Here is a 19,169-nt window from a genome sequence, read left to right as displayed (position 1 = left end):
ATACACCACAGCAATGACTTCTCTGGCTTCAAAATCTGCCCAATTGATCAAATACCCGCAGATGCTTCTAATCGATTCCAGAAATTAAAGAGATGCGAGATGTTTTGGATCTTTAAACTGGATACATTGTCTCCTAATGGCCTGAATGAAGCTTTCGAAATCAACCTTTAATATATTCTCTCAGCCATAATATCCTTTCACCTTCCACCACCTTCCACCCATCCATAATAAAGTTTAAACTCAGTCCTATCCAGCTCATTTAGCCTATTTAGCTTAATCTATGGTTACCCATTATCATAGGCACACATGTACCTCATGTATATGTATATTAATTAGACATGTTTTAATCCCCATTCCTTATGTCATTTTTTTTATATAAAGTTATGCGACTACAAACAATTAAAAAAGTGCACACAATAAAGTTTATTCAACCCCCCCCCCCCCAAAAAAAAAATGATCATGTGATTTTTATCATTTGTTTTATAAATAAAGTTATGCCCCTACAAACAAAGAAAAAAGTGCACACAATAAAGTTTATTCAAAACCACTATAAAAAAAACTGATCAAGTAATTTTTATCATTTGTCTTATAAATAAAGTTATGCCCCTACCAAAAAAGAAAAAAGTGCACACAATAAAGTTTATTCAAAATCACCACCAAAAAAATGAACATGTGATACGGACCTCTGTGATGTCACTTTTATTTTATTTTATTTTAAATAATAGAAATCGTGATTGTATGCACATAAGAGTCTTTTATACTTTTAACAAATGTAATCATGTTGTATTCAAGTGTATATTGTTATCATTTGATTTGATCTGTTTTAGTCACCTCTGACCCCAGGGGGCGGCACCTTTTTTACAATTTCCTGCCAAACAGATACTTTGGCATATATATAAAGGACCCTCTGCCTATGATACACTATGTCTCTCCTACTTGACAAAGGGGCAATTTATGTCTCGAAACGCGTTGTTTATGAGACCATTAAAATTCATTGTTTTACTTCATTAACCCTGAAGCCGTGAAGCGCCGTCATTCTGGCTCCTGTGGTCCCCGCCTACCCCGAGGATCCGACACTTCATCCATTCTATATTCCCTGATCTCCTGGCTTGGGATCTCGGCATCTACCCTTGGAGCCTGGCTGCTACGGCTACTACCTCTCTCCTAACTTAAAAAAATTAAAACGTTTTTAAAACAATAAATGTTCCTTAAAATCGATCTATTTCCAGGCTTATTGTGCTTTTATTCTTTGGTCTATGGGGCTGTGTGAGGTGTCATTTTTTTGCGCCATGATCTGTTCTTTTTATTGTTACCTTGTTTGTGCATATGAGACTTTTTGATCACTTTTTATTGCGCTTGTACCAAATATGTTTATTGATTTATTTATAACATAGGAAAAGGGGGATGATTAAAATTTATTAGGGGAGGGGATTTTTTATTAATAAAAAAAAAAACTTTTTTTTTTTAAACACACATACTAGAAGTCCCCCTGGGGTTAGGGTTATTCCCCCCTGGGGGTAGGGTTATTCCCCCCCTGGGGTTAGGGTTATTCTCCCCCTGGTGTTAGGATTATTCCCCACCTGGGGTTAGGATTATTCCCCACCTGGGGTTAGGGTTATTCCCCACCTGGGGTTAGGGTTATTCCCCACCTGGGGTTAGGGTTATTCCCCCCCTGGGGTTAGGGTTATTCTCCCCCTGGGGTTAGGGTTATTCTCCCCCTGGGGTTAGGGTTATTCCCCCCCCTGGGGTTAGGGTTATTCCCCCCTGGGGACTTCTAGTATGACTCCTCTGATCACTTATACTGCATAGATCCATTAGATAGACATTCTAATGCTCTCGGCTACTGCAGCAGAAAGCAATAGAACGATGAGCCGGGATCAGTGCCATTACGGCGCAGACCCCGGCCAGGTACAGATGCGGGGATCACTCCTCCGCAATCATGTCGCAGGGGGATCCCCCCCCACTAGACATCATGCATGGGAAAATAATCATTTTAAATGCAGCTGTCAACTTTGGGTTAAAGGGGTTTTCTTCTCTTATTAAACATACAGAACGTTTATCAGATAATGCCAATATACATAAGCAATCATTTTATTCAGTGTTTTGCTGAGCCCTGTATAGCACCTTTGTTTTGATGCTGCCAGGGCTTGCTGTGGATGTGATTATCAATGTAAAAGACTCCTTTTCTAATGATTCCTCAACCCTCTTACAGGCATCGAGGGGCACTTATAAAGGGCTTTGCACCTATTTTTGGATTATTAATTGGATTTTTCACCAAATTTTGGTCTAAGTTCTATACATGAACCAGTATTTGACGGGCAAATATTTTTTTGACTGTTGACCCAAAATTTGCATAATCCAGGATTTGCACAAAATCTATCATTTGCACAAACAGGTGCAGGCTTACGTCTGGTCAGTACCAGATCATTCTATTCACAAATTTATGAATATTTTGTTAAATTAGTCCTATTCAGCTGGTTAAAAAACAGACAAATACTCTGTAGAAATATTGCATGTCTATATTCCCAGCTGCATGCATGCTCATATCTTACAATTTGCAACTGGTACTATAATTACTCTTAGGGTCTTATTACATGGACCAATGAAGGCCCAATAAATATTGTAAATGAGAGCCAATTCAATTACTGGGCCTATTATGCGGCTGATAATCTTTTAGCAAGGGCTGCACAGACATTGCTAGCGATGTCTGTGCAGCTCATGCCTAAACAGTTAACACTTTTCCTGTCCACACTCCCGGTCTTCTCCTGCGCTCTGTATGCCTCCCAGAACCGCATGCTGCATCTTTAGAGCGGTCTCTGAGCTGACAAGCCGCTCAGCCAATCACTGAGCGTGGCGGTCCTGGCCAATGATTGGCTGAGCAGCCTGTCAGATCAGTCAATGATCTTTCATTGGCTGATCATTGTCTCTATTCCACAGACCGATAATCTGGTGAATCGGGGGTAGGGGTTTGAAGACAGAGCACCGGAAATAGGAATCTCTAGTTTTTATTAATATCATATTGGTGTAAAAGCTTTTTCAAAATCAGCAATCCTGTTTTTTTTTTTTTTTTTTCTCGTTTACGCCGTTCACAGTGCAGGAACAATAATGTTGTAGTAATAGATCAGACAATTATACACACTACAATATGTAGTATGTTTATTTTATAAAGGTTTTTTAATAAAAAACTTTTAATTACCCTTTTTTTTACACTTTTATTTCACTGTTAAAGTGACTGTACCACCAGGCCCAGGCTGAAGCACTGGAGGCGGGCCGACCCACCCTTAGTGGGAAGAAACCCCAGCCCGTCCATGACATGACTCCATTAGAATCAATGGAACCCTATCATAGCGGGGCTAGGGTTTCCTCCCACTAAGAGTGGGTTGGCCGCCTCCAGTGCTTCAGCCTGGGCCTGGTGGTACAGTCACTTTAAACATGCAATGATTAGATTGCATATACTGATCTATGCTGTGACATAGCCTAGCATATATCAGTGTTATTGGTGATCTGAGCATAGAGCCTGCCTGAGAACAGACTATGCACAGATGCACTGCTGCCACCTCTGTCCATGTCAGGAACTGTCCAGGGCAGGAGAGATTTTCTATGGAGATTTGCTGCTGCTCTGGACAGTTCCAGACATGGACAGAGGTGGCAGCAGAGAACACTGTGTCAGACTGGAAAGAATCTACTACTTCCTGCAGGATATGCAGCAGGTGGAAGACTCGAGATTTTTAAATAGAAGTAAATTACAAATTGTGAAGATTTTAATAGATTGATGGGAATTAAGACAAAACAAACTGTATGTTTGTAAACATTGTGTTACATGAATTTCCCTGGACTGACAAACCACCCGTGTGAATGGTTCTTGTGATTCTTGCCTAGCTTTTTCTCATTAGGCTGGACACATAGGGCCACATGTATCATCCGGCGAACGGATGATTTTCGGCGGAAAGTGCCGATTTGCATATTTTTTTATACGCAAATGGCCGATTTGCGAATAAAATATTTGCAAATCGGCACTTTCCGCCGAGTACGCCAGGGGGCGGAAAGGGGGCGGAAAAGGGGCGGAAAGTGGGCGGAACGGAGGGCGCAGACTCAGAGTCCGCGCGATTTATCATCCGTTCCGCCAAAATGTACGCCGAAAACCTACTCCAGTCCTCAGCCGGGGTAGGTTTTCGGCGGTGCGCAACGGCGCACACGGGATTTATGTAGAGGCAGTCCGCCTCTACATAAATCTCCGTAGCGCCGGAGCTGCGGGGGCATTTTTACGTCCGGCGTAAAAAACGCCGGACTTAATAAATGCCTCCCATAATGTTCTTATTTTTTTCTCTTATTTCTGGTACTGCCACCAGGGGACAATGTACCAAAACTAAGTAAAAGTGCTGTGTTGTGAAAAGTAACATTATAACAATTGTGTATTTTCTTTTTACTTACCTGTCTGGAGCAGCAAGGTGTGTGCTCTGACCATGTAAGAGGCAGACCAGCAGAAACTCAGGGATTTTATAGGAAAATGTGCAAAGGATTGTGGGAGTTGTCAAGGGTATAAAACCCCATCAGGTGTAAATTATGGTGAAGTTTTGTAAAATGTTACAAAGCAGCAAGCTGACTGCTGTCATGTGATTTTTTTTTTATTTTTTTTTTTGTGGAGTAAAATAAAAGTCCTTTGGATTATTTTCCTCTGATCAAGATTGATCTTTTTGAAAACCCCATGCCCAATATAAAATATATATTTTTCTGACACCAGTTGATTTGCGAGAGAAAAAAAATTGTGGGAGTATCCCTTTAATATTCACTGATAAAGAAAAGTTTATAAATCTGTTGTCACTATTTATAAATAAGCAAATAAAGTACAATAAGTCACATCAAGCTAACTTCTTACCTGATCTAACCCGCTCAACCTAAAACCTGCAGCATAGACAGATGTGGTGGCTGAAGCAATCCGAGTCATTTGCCCAGGTCTGATATAGAAGTGTGTGGTTGCGGAGATTACAAGCAATCACATACCTCTTTTGGTTTTATCAGTTCTCACTTGGAAGAGGTCCCATCCCGCCATTGCCAGGGTCACCAAATAAATTACAAGCCGAGCTGGAAAGATGTCACATCTTGTTGGCGGTGAGATACTATTAATTATGGATGCCGCTTTGGAACAGATTACAAATCAGTGCGGATAAGCAAAGCAGCAGAGTCTTTTGTTAGGTGGCCGGACTGTGGATTCCTTCTGCATTTGTCTCCTCTTTTCCCCTCCATTACTATCCAGCACTTGTGCTACATGATCCGGCTTGCTGTGCGCCTGCATTATTCTGGATAAATGCCGCTGTCCTTCAGACATTATTGTAACACATTTATTGTCTGCTGAGGCAGGGAAGCATTCAGTATTCATGTGAAAAGCTGACTTTTATATTGTCCTGAGGAATAACTTAATCCTCTCCGAGTTAATCTTGAAAGCTATAGCCAAAAGTGAATTAAAGCAGCGGCTCTGCTTGCAAATGAAAGACGTTTTAAGGCAATTTACAAACAATAAGAGATTTACACATATTTGATCACGGGGGGCTAATTTCTTGGGTTGAATCCCCATCTAAAAATCTGTCTTTTTTGTGACAACATTCTCGCTTTTTTAACCCTTTAGAAATTACCAATACCTGCTGTTGCAGTTGCCCTTAACCCTTAGGCCGCCTCCATGTGTTCAGAGCGCGGCCACGCTCTAAACCGCCGCGGTCCCGGGTGCCGCTCGTAGCCTGGGACCACAGCTATTAGTGGGCACGGTTCGATCGCCGTGCCCGCTAATAAAGTAATCAGATGCAGCTGTCAAAGTTGACAGCTGCATCCGATTACTTGAATGCAGCCATCCCTGGTGTCTAGTGGGGTGGAGCGATCCACACATCCTTCTCCGTCAGGGCTCAGCACCGCAATGGCGCTGATCCCGGCTCGGCACTCGATTGCTTCCGGCTGCAGCAGCCGGAAGCAATCAAAGTGCCTATCTCATCGATCTATGCTGCATATCTATGCAGCATAGATCTGTATGAGAGATCAGTGTACTTATACTAGAAGTCCCCCAGGGGGGCTTCTAGTATAAGTGTAACAAAACAAAAAAAAATATTCTTATAAATAAAAAAAACCCTCCCCTAATAAAAGTCAGAATCACCCCCCTTTTTCCATGTTATAAACAAAAATAAATAAATAAACATGTTTGCTATCGCCACATGCGTAATCGCCCGAACTATTAATTAATCACATTCCTGATCTCGCATGGTAAATGCCATAAGCGCAAAAAAATCCCAGAGTGCAAAATTGCGCATTTTTGGTCGCATCAAATCCAGAAAAAATGTAATAAAAAGCGATCAAAAAGTCGCATATGCGCAATCAAGGTACCGATAGAAAGAACACATCATGGTGCAAAAAATTACTCCTGACACAGCCCCATAGACCAAAGGTTAAAAGCACTATAAGCCTGGGAATGGAGCGAATTTTAGGAACATATATTTGTTAACAATGGTTTGAATTTTTTTTCAGGCCATCAGATACAATAAAAGTTATACATGTTACATATCGTTGTAATCGTAACAACTTGAGGAACATGCATAACAAGTCATTTTTACCCCAGGGCGAACGGCGTAAAAACGAAAAAAATAAAAAATAAAAAATTACTTTTTTTTTCAATTTCACCACACATTGAATTTTTTTCTGGTTTCGCAGTGTACTTTATGAAAAAATTCAGCCTGTCATTGCAAAGTACAATTAATGGCACAAAAAATAAGGGCTCATGTGGGTTTCTAGGTGAACAAATGCAAGTGCTGTGGCCTTTTAAGCACAAGGAGGGAAAAACGAAAACGCAAAAATTGAAATTGGCCTGGTCCTCTAAGGGTTAAGGGGCTCTATTTTTCAGTGCCCGAAGAATAGTACCTGCATGGAAAATCTTGGCAAAAGATTTATTTTTTACTACTATTATTATTATTATTATTATTATTATTCTACCACCATTTTTGCCTTCTCAAACTATTTGCCTGAGCTGTGTATATGATCACCCAATCAAATTCAAACGATAATCGTACGTGTAAACGCAGCGAACGATCAAGTGAGATGAGCGAGAAATTGTTCATTTTGATCTTTCAACATGTTTTTAAATCATTGTTTACTTAAAATTCTAATTCAAAGATTCACCCTATGGGAAAGATGGGCTTAAGCGATCTTTAAAACAATCGCAATATCGATTTTTCTTACAAATTTTCTAACGATTTTTCTAATGATTTATTTGTCTAAATGCTGATAAAAACCAAATCATTGCTGCAAAATCGTTAAACGATTGATTGGGTGAATTATAGCTTTGTGTAAACGGACCATTAAGGTATTAAATAAAGATTATTATTATTATTATTATTATTATTATTATTATTATTATTATTATTATTATTATTTTACTGTGACAGTAATAAGAGATATATATATATACACTTTGTGTGTGCCGAACTATGTCAGTATGGATTGTGAGCAGTGAAAAAATAGCAAACATACTATGACAAAGATAAGCTGTTTATATATGTCTACTCCAATACTTCTCTAATCTTCTGTATGTGCCCTCTAGTGTCCACTGTTCTCTCTTATGTGCTCACTTACTGTCCTCTAGTGTCTACTCTCTTCCTTTCTATTTGTTCTCTCTAATATTCACTGCCCTTCCTTCTGTGTATGTTCTCTAGTTTCCCCTGTCCTTCCTTCTGTGTATGCCCTCTATTACCCACTGCCCTCCCTTCTGTGTGTGCTCACTATTGTTCACTGTTCTGTTGTCCAACAAAATCCCTGTGCTCTGTGTCCTTAAGTGTACATTGTCCTTGCTTTTGTGTGATTTCTCCAGAATCTACTGTCCTTTCTGTAAATTTAAATGTAAATGTAAATGTGTTCCACTGTCCTCCCTTGGCATGACCAATAGTGTCCACTGTCCTACTTTCTGTACATACCATCTAGTGTCAGCTGTCCTTCCATCTGTGCATGCCTTCTAGTGTCTACTGTCCTCTTTCCTGTACAAGACCAATAGTGTCCACCGTCCTCTTTTCTGTACATGCCATCTAGTGTCCTCTGCCCCCCCCCCCTTCAGAGCGTGTCCTCTAGTGTCTTCTCTTCTTCTTTTTGTGTATGCCCTCTAGTGCCCACTGCCTTCCCTTCTGTATGTGTCCTCTCTTATCCTCTGTCCTCTCCTCTGTTTGTCAGGCAGGAGTCTCTGCTCCTTTACAATATACTAAGGATCCCGGACTAGGTATAGAGCACCTGGAAATGTAGATTGGAAGCTGTTGATACACAAAGAATTGCCACTTGCCTCTGAACCGCTCAATGTAGAGGAAAAGGGATGGAACAAATGGGGACACTTACTATTGAGTTTAAAATGTGCTATTTTTTCTACAGCTATTCATCTATTTTTTTACCCGGTCGAATAGGACTAATTTAACAAACTATTCATAAATTTGTGAACAAAATATTTGCAGAATATTCCCAAAAAACTCAACTTAAATTGCATCTCACACTGGGGATAGAAGCTATGGACATGCAGCGGAAGGCTCTTCTCACAAAGTATAGCTGTATGGGGTGGGAAGTGGAGACAATAGACGTTCAAAGATTTCAAAATATGCATAATAATAATAATAATAATAATAATAAACACTGGAAAATGGTTCCTATAGACAGTATAATACCAAAGAAAAAGTATAAGGCTTGAATGCATCCTGTGGTTTTCCTCCTGGGAGTAATGAGTAAGACACCCAATTAGACTGTCCTTCCCAGATGAGGAGAGCTGACGGAAATGAATATTAAATATTCTCCCCGAGACTATTTCCCATCTATGCCCATCAGTAGACTCCATGACGAAGAGTTATTAATTACCTTTTTCTTTTAACTATGTGATAATTTAATTAAAATTATGCATTCTCCGACTTTGGCAGAAGATCAACTAGTAAATGAGAAAGTGAGGGGAGAGTGAAATGACTCAATGACTCTCGTGACTCGATTTTCTCTGTTTTACACACTATGATGTGACACTGCAAAATACCTGGCTGATACTGTGGAGTATTTATCTGCTGTGATTATCACCGTGCATGGCTGAGAACACCAGGCGCAGCGCTACAGTTTTACATTTTTGGACGATGATTGTGTAGCCAGCTGGTACTGCGGAGGGTCATTTTTGAAAGTCACTTTCTTGCAGAATTATGAGAAACTAAACATCAAGAAAGTTTATTAACAGAAACACAAAATAAAAATAAAGAAGCAACCACAATGTTACTATTACAATTAGAGATCAACAAATCATTTAATTCATTTGAATTCGGTTAGCAAATAGTCTCTACAAAATTTGTGAACTTTGTGAACCGAACTTAACAAATACATACCTGTCCGTACAGCGTCAGACTGGCCCACCACAGGACGGGAGGATCCTCTGGTGGGCCTTCAGCTTTAGAACCTGACTGACATGTAGTTTCTCACTGGTTCTTCATCTGTGGCCCCGAGGATGATTTCCTCTGGTGGGCTTCAGATTCCCCAGTCCAACACTGTGTCCGCACTTCCCCTGTGTTCTCTTCCGTGTCTTCAACCACCTCCAGCCCGCTCAGGTTATCACTGACACCTACATCACTGACAGTGCCCCGGCCAGTGATTTGCTGAGCGGGCTGTCACTCTTGAGAGAAAAGTGTCAGCCTGCTCAGCCAATCACTGGCTTTGGTTCTGTCCCTTCTGAGTTGGTCAGTGATTGGTTAAGTGGTCTGTCACTCTCCGCTCAGCCAATCGCTCACAAATTGAGAAGGGAAAATGTCGTGGCCAGTGATAGGCTGAGTGGGTTGTCACTCTTGTCTCAAGAATGACAGTCCGCTCAGCCAATCACTGGACACGGTGCTGTATCTCAGTCAGTAATTGCCTGAACGTCCCATTACACAGAGCAATTTTTAGCGTTTAACAACTAACGATAAACGATAACGCTAATATCGCTAACCTAAATCGTTCACTATAACGATAAACGCTAACGCTAATATCGTTAACCTAAATCGTTCACTATATTACACAGAAAAATAATTGTTTGTTACGATTGTTACTACGACCGTTATTGCGATCGTTACTATGATTGTTTACTCCTTCTGATCCGAGCAAAACAAAGAACAATGTGCAATTACACTGAACGATTAGTGAAAAAATGTGGAACTTGAGCGAACTAATGTGGAATTACAGCGAACGATTAGCGATGATTTTAGGGTTAGATCTAAATCAACGACTCATGAACGATTTTTCGATCATTGCCTGCAATTTTACAGAACGGTTATCGTTTAAATTTGAACGATTTAACGATTTTCCCCATGATAATCGTTCCGTGTAATAGGGCCCTGAGTGGCTGAAGACACAGAGGAGGATACCGAGGGAATGTGGACAGGTGAATAATTTTATTTTATTTTTTTTTGGCAAATTTTGTTAATGAGTTAAGCAAAAATTAGCTTCGTCAAGAAATTGAATTTTTACTAAATTGGCGGCAAATTCCGCTCATCTTGAATTACAACGCTACAAGACAAGGAAGTGGGTTTGGGGGATTTTAAAATAGAACATTACAAAAACCAGTTATCTTATTCTGACCATCTGTACTTCACATCCTTAGCAAAAAAATATCCGGAGTATCTATCACAGTATTCGTTATACTTCAGGTATCCTTAACAATGGTCAGCTCATTTTCTGAACTATCCTACTAGCTATACTCTGATTGATAAGAAGTGATATGGTGCTCGGGCTCGGTGCGAGCAGGTATATTAAAGCTGATCCGTGTTTGGCAGATTCATCGACTTCTTTTAACTCTTATACACTTGGTGCCTTTCATTTTATTATAACTGATAACAGCAAAAGATAGTCGACTTGTATTTTGTTGCTTTCTTAACCGAGAAGTATAGATGTCCTCCCCATCCTGTAATCAAAACACCAAGTATATAACCTGAAAATCATGTGTGTTCATGTTTGGTCAGATAACAGATTTATTCCACCAGCTAATAATAGGGATTTGTCTATTAAAGGAATGAGTTCTGCATGCAGTTGTTCCTGGCGTTGTATTATGTGTGTTTAGCTCAGTACCTGGTATGAGATAGGAACTAGGGATGGTCCAAACCTGCCGAGGTTCAGGTTTGTATGAACCCGAACTCTCGGCAATGATTCCCTCTGTCTTCCTCCTCCATGGAGAGGGTGGATACAGCGGGAGGACCGCCTGAAAAACTGGGATACAGCCATAGCCATAGGCTGTATCCCAGTTTTCCAGGCGGTCCTCCCGCTGTATCCACCCGCTTCACGGAGCGGCCAGGCAGCGGGAATCTGATGCCTAGCGTTCGGCAGGTTCGGACCATCCTTACTAGGAACATTAAGGCTATGTTATCACTATGGGATCATAGTGAGGAAAGGCGGTCCTCCCGTAAAATCGACAGCCGCAAATACCGCAATGACCACAATCATTATTTGCGGCCGTCCATATTACAAGACAGACGCCTTTCCATGTTAGAAACCCGAAGTGGCAATGTAGCCTTAGGCTATGTTCACACAGCGTATTAACAACGGACGTTATTTGGCACTCAAAACAAAGGCATTGAAGTCTATGGACAACGGCTTGAAATAATTACCATGATTGCTTCATAGTAAACAACATCCGTTGTTCGAGACATTGTGAGAAAAAAAACAGTCGTTGTTTGCATTGACTTCAATGCAAATCATTTCATTTTGAAAAGAATGGGCATTGTGTAAATTTATATTTTCATATGTATGTTGTGTGAACATAGCCTTGGGCCATGTTCATATGCTGTAAAAGACCGGCTGTTCCTTCACCCGGCCAGGTCACGGAACGGCCGGTCTCAGAAAAGATCATCACGGCCGGTACTGCAGTACCAGCCGGATGATCTTTACGCCCGCTGAGTGCGCCGCATCAGAACTTCCCACTGCACCCAATGGAGCAGCCGCTTGCTCCATTGTGTGAACTGACAGGGATTTCTGCGACTGCTATTCAATGAATACTGGTTGCAGAAAACTGACATATCAGTTTTCTACGGTGCCACTAGGGATCCAGACCAGAGTGTATACAATGTGTATACACTCCCGCCGGGATTCCATGGGCGGCAATGTTACTTATATTTTCGTAATAATTACGGCCATTCTTGCAATCGGCGACAACAGCCATAGTTTTACGAAAATAAACATAGTGTGAACATAGCCTCAAAGGAAACGAATCTAACCTGCTGATAGCTCCCTATCAAGAGCATTGCTGTGCCATCCAGCCCGCAACCTTCTAATGATAATAAATGGATCAGGTGGTAGTGCAGAGCTTACCCTGACTAACAGCGCAGGACCGGTGCTGAAAAGGAATGTAACAGACATACCTTCTTCCTCAGTGTCCCTAAAGGTTATAGGCGCTATAGGGGGCTATCAGCAGGCTGGATTTGTCTAACTTGCTGATTTAGTGTGAGGAGTGTGAAGAGTGATAATAGTCGGGATTACAGTAATAATAGCAGATCCATTATACTGAGGATTTTTTTGAAGAAAAAAAAAAAAACATAAAATATGTTGTTTTCTTATAGGACCAAAGAGACCAAAGTTACTCCACACTGAAGACACCACAGACAGCCGTCACTGTGAATAACTTAAAACCAGGAACTGTCTATGTCTTCCAAATCCGAACATCATCATCTTCCCAAGATTACGGAAGCTATAGCCCAAGCATTGAAGTAGAAACACTTGGAGAATGTAAGTAATTTCTAGCACCGGAAAACAATTTAATAGTACCAATAATACCAATAGTATACAACCCAATTCACCGCACTGAATGTGTTTCAGGTTACCAGAATACCACCAGGTTGCATAGTTAATGGTTAATTTCCTTATTTTGGCTAGTTTAGGGGAAATTGCTCACTAATTCTATTTTCTAGGGAATTCCTCGCAAAAACAACAACAACAACAACAACAACAAAACGGAATTACCATCAACACCTTCACTAGACTCCCTAGGAATGTAAAATCTTTTGCTGCCTTAAACCACCAGGAAGTCTACCATTAACCTTTTTACTACCTTAAATCACTAGAGTTTTTTCAAGTAAATCAAGTAACCATCTTCCTCAGTGCCATATGTTGGGTGGTTTGGGGCACTGGGGAACTACTGTAGCCCTTGACCCACTGATCTGCCCTCCTGCTACTACCTAATGAATATTCATCCTGCTCTATGCAGTGATCAGTGGCCAGGGTGATGTCACTGCAGATTGCTGCCTCAATATTCATTAAAGTGTAAACGTCATTTAAATGTCAACTTTCAGAAATCAATACATATTAAGGCTATGTTCACACTACGTATGAGACCGGCCGTTCAGTGACTCCAACCGGGTCACAGAACGGCCGATCTCAGCCCGGATCATCACGGCCGGTACTTAAGTACCGACTGGATGATCTTTTCTCTGTGGAGCTCTGATGCGGGCGCATCAGCGCATGCCCGCATCAGAGCTTCCCATAGCACAGAGTGAAGCAAGCGAGCCCGGAGCCACTCGCTTCACTGTGTGGAATTCATTGAATTCCGTCTGCAAATAATGGACCTGTCAGTTGTTTGCTGCGCCGTATCGGAACCGGCCGGAGCGTATACGATGTGTGTACGCTCCGGCCAGGATCCCATAGCAAATAATGCTATGTTCCACACCGCAAATCTACGGCTGTAGTTCTGCGGCGAAAACTACGGACGTAGATTTACGTAGCGTGAACATAGCCTCAGGCTGGGTTCACACACACTATATTTCAGTCAGTATTGTGGTCCTCATATTGCAACCAAAACCAGGAGTGGATTGAAAACACAGAAAGGCTATGTTCACACAATGTTGAAATTTCTGTGTCCATTATGTTCTATGGAGGAGAGGGGAGGGGTCGAGGGGGATAAGTGAGCACAGAGAGAAGAAAAGCAGGGCTGTACAAAACACCCACCTGCAATCTTACCTCACCAAGCTCCCAGATAAGCACTGACCTTTCTGGCCTGTGAATCCAGTGTTTTATGGGCCCAGACAGTCTCCAAACTGTACAGCTGCTTCTCTGCTCTCCCTGCACCCTGCTCAATGAGAAATTGATCAGCACGGAAGGAATCTTCACTTTTAGCTGAGGGCAGGTACCTAGACAAGCAGAGCTGTCAGAAGTGCACTTATTTTCTCTTCCCATATGTTACATTTATCGGACTTATATGGTCACATGCAGAATTGGGGTTATAGGTTATTATTAGGATAAATTGATGGCAGATTGATTTCTGGTGTTGCGCTTTCATAGAAGTGGTAAGCAAGCTACTCCAAGGCATTCGGTATTCATTGGCTTTGGTCACTATTACAAGGGAATACTATTGCTTTTTTCTGTTAAACTCACAAAACAGAAAACGTTTTTTTATTTGCTGTAAATGCATTTTACCATTTAGGCTAGGGCTACACTGCAATTTTTGTAGACCTACTAGTTGATTTTAAGAAGCTGCAGCTTTAGTTCAAAATAATACATTGAAGTGTGGGCTACAGCTGTCACTAGAGATAAGCAAAGTGAATCTGGTGAATCAAGATTCGCTGCAAATCGCGCTGTTAATTTGCCTTGTTCTGCGACGCAAACTCCTGCTGATTCGTTAAGGAAATTCACACAAAAAAAAAAAATGGCGGCCCCCACATACTATCTGGAGCGTCACTGGGTGGGAGAAAGGGATTAACCATAATCCCTAGCGCCCTTCCAATCAGGCCCCTCTGTGATGTCAGCACCTCCACCTCTATATAAGGCATTTCATTTCCAAAGGTGACCAGTCGGCTGTGGAGGAGAGAGCAGGATGGCAGCAGGCAGTTACAGCAGAGCAGGGAGAGACTAACAGAGATATAGGGACAGAGAGGAGAGCAGGGAGAGACTAACAGAGATATAGGGACAAAGAGGAGAGGAGAGCAGGGAGAGACTAACAGAGAGATATAGGGACAGAGAGGAGAGGAGAGCAGGGAGAGACTAACAGAGTGATATAGGGACAGAGAGGAGAGGAATGGCAGAAGTTGGATGAGTGACTGGATGAGGATTAGGAGTCTGACCTCTTAGCCTGCATTCACACGTTCTGTGTTCCGCATGGAACACGGACATGGAATGCCTGTAACGGACTCTACCTCTGCCTGGGCAGCATCTGTGATAAAATGCTGGGAGCGGTGGAACTTTACAAATATGCGCCGCTCTGTAATGATAGAGCTGCGCGACTGATTCATTACAGCATGGCGCATATCTGTACAGTTCCCCCACTTCCAGCATCTTATCACAGATGCTGCCCGGGCGGGGACAGAGTCTGTTACAGGCATTCCACATCCGTGTTTCATGCGGAACACGGAACGTGTGAATGCAGCCTAAGATCCCGCAGCAATCCTGAGAACAGAAACATAAGCACAACTCAAACAAGCTCAAGTCTGGTGGTTCGCATTTCATTACTGATGGTTGAAGGAGTTGGATGCAGCCCCAAGGCTGCCTGGAAAACATGGATAGAGCCATAGACTATATGCATGTTTTCCTGGACTCCCTAGGGCTTCATCCAATATCTCCAGTGAAATACTCAACCATTAAATTGGAGCATGCTCGAGTTGCGCTCATCTCTAATAATCATTCCTGTAATGAATCGAGGCCAGCACTCTATTCATTCTCTGTGAAGCCGCCGAGAGCATTTCTGAGGCCCATAAAGAATGAAAAGAGCAGTGACGGTGAACAAAAAGTGTCTTCCATTCATTCCAATGATAATATTGCCCCCATTCAGCTTGTTATCTCCTATCCCTAATAAGATAGGAATATCCCTTTAAAAATCAAAAAGTAGCAATATAAAAAGTCCCCAACCTTATGTAACATGGGCACATTAACATGGTGCTTATCAAGGTGCTTGCCCCAAATATTAATCAGAAGAAAACATTTATTGTTGGTCTGTTTAGGCTGTGATAAAACACAGAAATATTTAACATGTAAGGACACATGTACTTGTGGTTTGATGATCCAGCATAAACATGAGCAAAAAAAAAAAAAAAAACACAACTGCATATTATGTGGGAAGTGATTTGACCTATGAATATTTATGGACCTTGATTGAAAAGTCATTTTCCACACGGTAATGCATGTGTTATCATTTATAATATTTCTTGGAATTTTTGAGCACATATTGTATATTCTCTGAACAAAAAGATCTCTGTTAACAACTTACAAAAAAAATATTAATTTCTTCGGAAAAAAAAAAACAAGAACCAAGTTGTGATAACAACATAGAAGATTGTCAGCAGAAAAAGACCACTGGGTGTATCTAGTCTGCCCTTTTAGTATATCTCTTCTTATAACCTTAGGATAGATGGATATCAGAAAAGATCATCCCCGCCGGTATTGCAGTACCGTCCGGATGATCTTTAGCGCCACTGAATTCTGATGCGAGCGCATCCATGCGTGCCCTCATTAGAACTCCCCACTGCACACAATGGAGCATGCGGCCGGAGCCGCACACTCCATTGTGTGAACTGACAGGTTCTCTGCAGCCGCTATTGATGTCAGTTTCTCGCAGCGCCACTAGGGATCCCGGCCAGAGTGTATACCATGTGTATACACTCCGGACGGGATTCCCTCAGCCTGCAGCACTAAAATACTGCAGAAATCACGGCTGTTGTAACAGCAGCCGTGACTTCTGCAGCAGTTACGTAGTGTGAACATAACCTAAAGCTTTACATAGCCTAATATAGCAAAGTACATGAGAAAAAGATGTCCCCATTAGGGATGGTCCTAACCAGCTGAGGGTCGGGTTCGTAAGAACCCGAACGCTCGGCAGCAGATTCCTGCTGTCTGCCCGTTTCGTGGAGCGGGTGGATACTGCGGAGTAACGCCTGGAAAACTGGGATACAGCCTATGGCTATGGCTGTATCCCAGTTTTCCAGACGGTCCTCCCGCTGGATCCGCCCGCTCCGTGTAATCATTGCCGAGTAATCATTACCGAGGGTTCGGGTTCGTACGAACCCGAACCGAACTCGGTTCGGACCATCCCTAGTCCCCATCATAGCTATATGTTCTATCTATCTATATATATATATATATATATATATATATATATATATATATATATTCACTGTTCACTGAATTATTCACTGTTCTCCCTGAGTTCAGTGATTGTTGTGTTTTGTTGGTCTATTTATCATTGCCCCAGTAGCCAGAATCCTGCTCCACACTGATGAGGGGCAAATACCCCGAAACTGCAGTCTGTGGATGGATGCCTAGCCTTGGTAACCCTTGTGTTATGTCGTTATACTCGCCACAGAGTTAGACTTTGACTTATAGGGGCCACCCTGGTGTTTCCTTATTTAGGTCCCAAAGCTCACAACAGAGTGAGGACCTGAGGGACTACGTATCAGGGTGGTTTGGTGCTCTCCCCACTAGGAGGCACCCCTTGGCAATGGGCTTCCTTCTCTGGAGAGAGGGATATCTGGCTATTCCCGTGTTTTGAGACTTGTAACTGAGGCTCCTAGGACCCCTTTTTTGCATATATATATATATATATATATATTTATAATCTTCCACAATTTGGGAAGACACATACTCTGCTAGTGTTGGTTCCTACTTTGTATTAAAAAAAAAAAATACTTTCTCTCCTAATAGGTAGACACATTAATGCGGGAGTCATCTTTTATATAAATGGCTGAGAACATACTTTGGTTCCATTTCCATCATTTTCTGTTATAAAGAAATGGTTATCACTACTTTTGCAGAACAGACACAAAACAGCACAGAGTTATGGGTAATTTTTTTATCCTGTGAATGTTTCTCGGTTCATTTTATTCAGATTGTAATAAAATTATCCAAATCACACTTAAATGTCATCATTGCTCTTTATGTCACTTAATCTTGGTCATTATCACAGATGATGTCTAAATCCCTGCAGCTTTTCGAGCCGAGTACAAGCGAATCATGCTGAGTAAACACAGACATAAAGTTCATGCCTATTACTCGGCCATAGTTGTGTGCCGACTTCTTTGCATATACTGTAGCTTTCTTTTCTCCATTTACCCTATTATAGCCTGTAGGCACCCGAAGCTATAATCCATCTATTTTACAAAAAACTTTGACTCCTTTTTTTTTCTTCTTTAAAGCGCCTTTCTTTTCTCTCTAAGTTTTATTACTTTTTTCCATTACTAATAATAATCTTTATATTATACAGAAATGTGCAAAAGTTTTAGGCAGTGCAAAGAAGACATCTCCCATCAGGAAGACATCTGAATGGCTCCAGATTTTTACTTGGCCACCGCACAGTGACCTCAAGCATACAAAAAAATCATAGATTGGATCCTGTTTGGGAAAGGCAAAGTGGCTGGCATTTCCTTCTTTGCTGCTTTCCCTCCAGCGATGATCAATCTACCACAGCTCCCTGCTTCTGTCCATGGCTTTTAAAGATATCAGATCAGGTACCCTATTCAGAGGACCTGTAGCCAATCATTAAAGAGAATCACCTTAAATGAGGGCAGCATAAACTAGTGACAGATTGGTGTATTACTTACATCATTCTGTTCATCCGTTCACCTAATATGCAGGAGAATAGGTTTCTTGCCACACCCCTCCCCCTGCCCTCCAGCTGCTGATTGACAGGTGAGTGCCTATACACAACATGGATAGATAACTGCCAATCAGCAGCTGATGGACAGAGTTTTCTGCTTCTCATGAATATCCAGGACTACTGGGCTCATGCACATAATGGAGAGGTTTACTTATTGCCCATGTTATTCAGGAGGAGATCTCTGAATCAGTTGCACAGAACAATGTAAGTCATACATCATTCTGTTCAGCTTCTCTGTCACTAGTTTATGCAACACTGAGATAGGACACCATAAACTTGCTGACAGAGTCTCTTTAAATAGTTTATGGTGTCCTGATCACGCTCCTTTTACAGTTTCTTGATACTCCCTCCAGTAAATCATTTATTAAACTGTCAAATGGGCGTCAACATAATATTAATAATGGGAGTGAATATCAGGTGATGGGTGTGACTATACACTCGGGGGGGGGGGGGGGACATTTATCAAATGTCCGCCTGAGGTGCACGCCAGGGAGAAGGTGCTGTACGCCCCGCTCGCCCGATGGGCGGGCTAGGGGAGCTTGGGGGGGCGTGACAAGATGGAGAGGAGGCGTGGCCTACCCTGCAACTCATTTAT

General features: G+C 41.8%; 1 protein-coding gene across 3 annotated transcripts in view; it reads left to right on the top strand.

Annotated features, from left to right (window-relative positions):
• The window catches only part of EPHA10 (EPH receptor A10), a 390,522-nt gene that overhangs the window by 308,789 nt on the left and 62,564 nt on the right, over nucleotides 1-19,169 (top strand). For 2 of the 3 annotated variants that reach the window (XM_069972669.1, XM_069972670.1), the window contains exons 5-6: nucleotides 12,561-12,726; nucleotides 17,556-17,570. In XM_069972669.1, the coding sequence (XP_069828770.1) occupies nucleotides 12,561-12,726; nucleotides 17,556-17,570 (181 nt within the window). The remainder of the gene's footprint in view (nucleotides 1-12,560; nucleotides 12,727-17,555; nucleotides 17,571-19,169) is intronic. The other variant, XM_069972671.1, reaches the window with a different exon arrangement.

This window comes from Dendropsophus ebraccatus, chromosome 5 (genome assembly GCF_027789765.1).
Source record: "Dendropsophus ebraccatus isolate aDenEbr1 chromosome 5, aDenEbr1.pat, whole genome shotgun sequence".
Lineage (NCBI taxonomy): Eukaryota > Metazoa > Chordata > Amphibia > Anura > Hylidae > Dendropsophus > Dendropsophus ebraccatus.
This window is presented reverse-complemented; position numbering and strand designations above follow the sequence as displayed.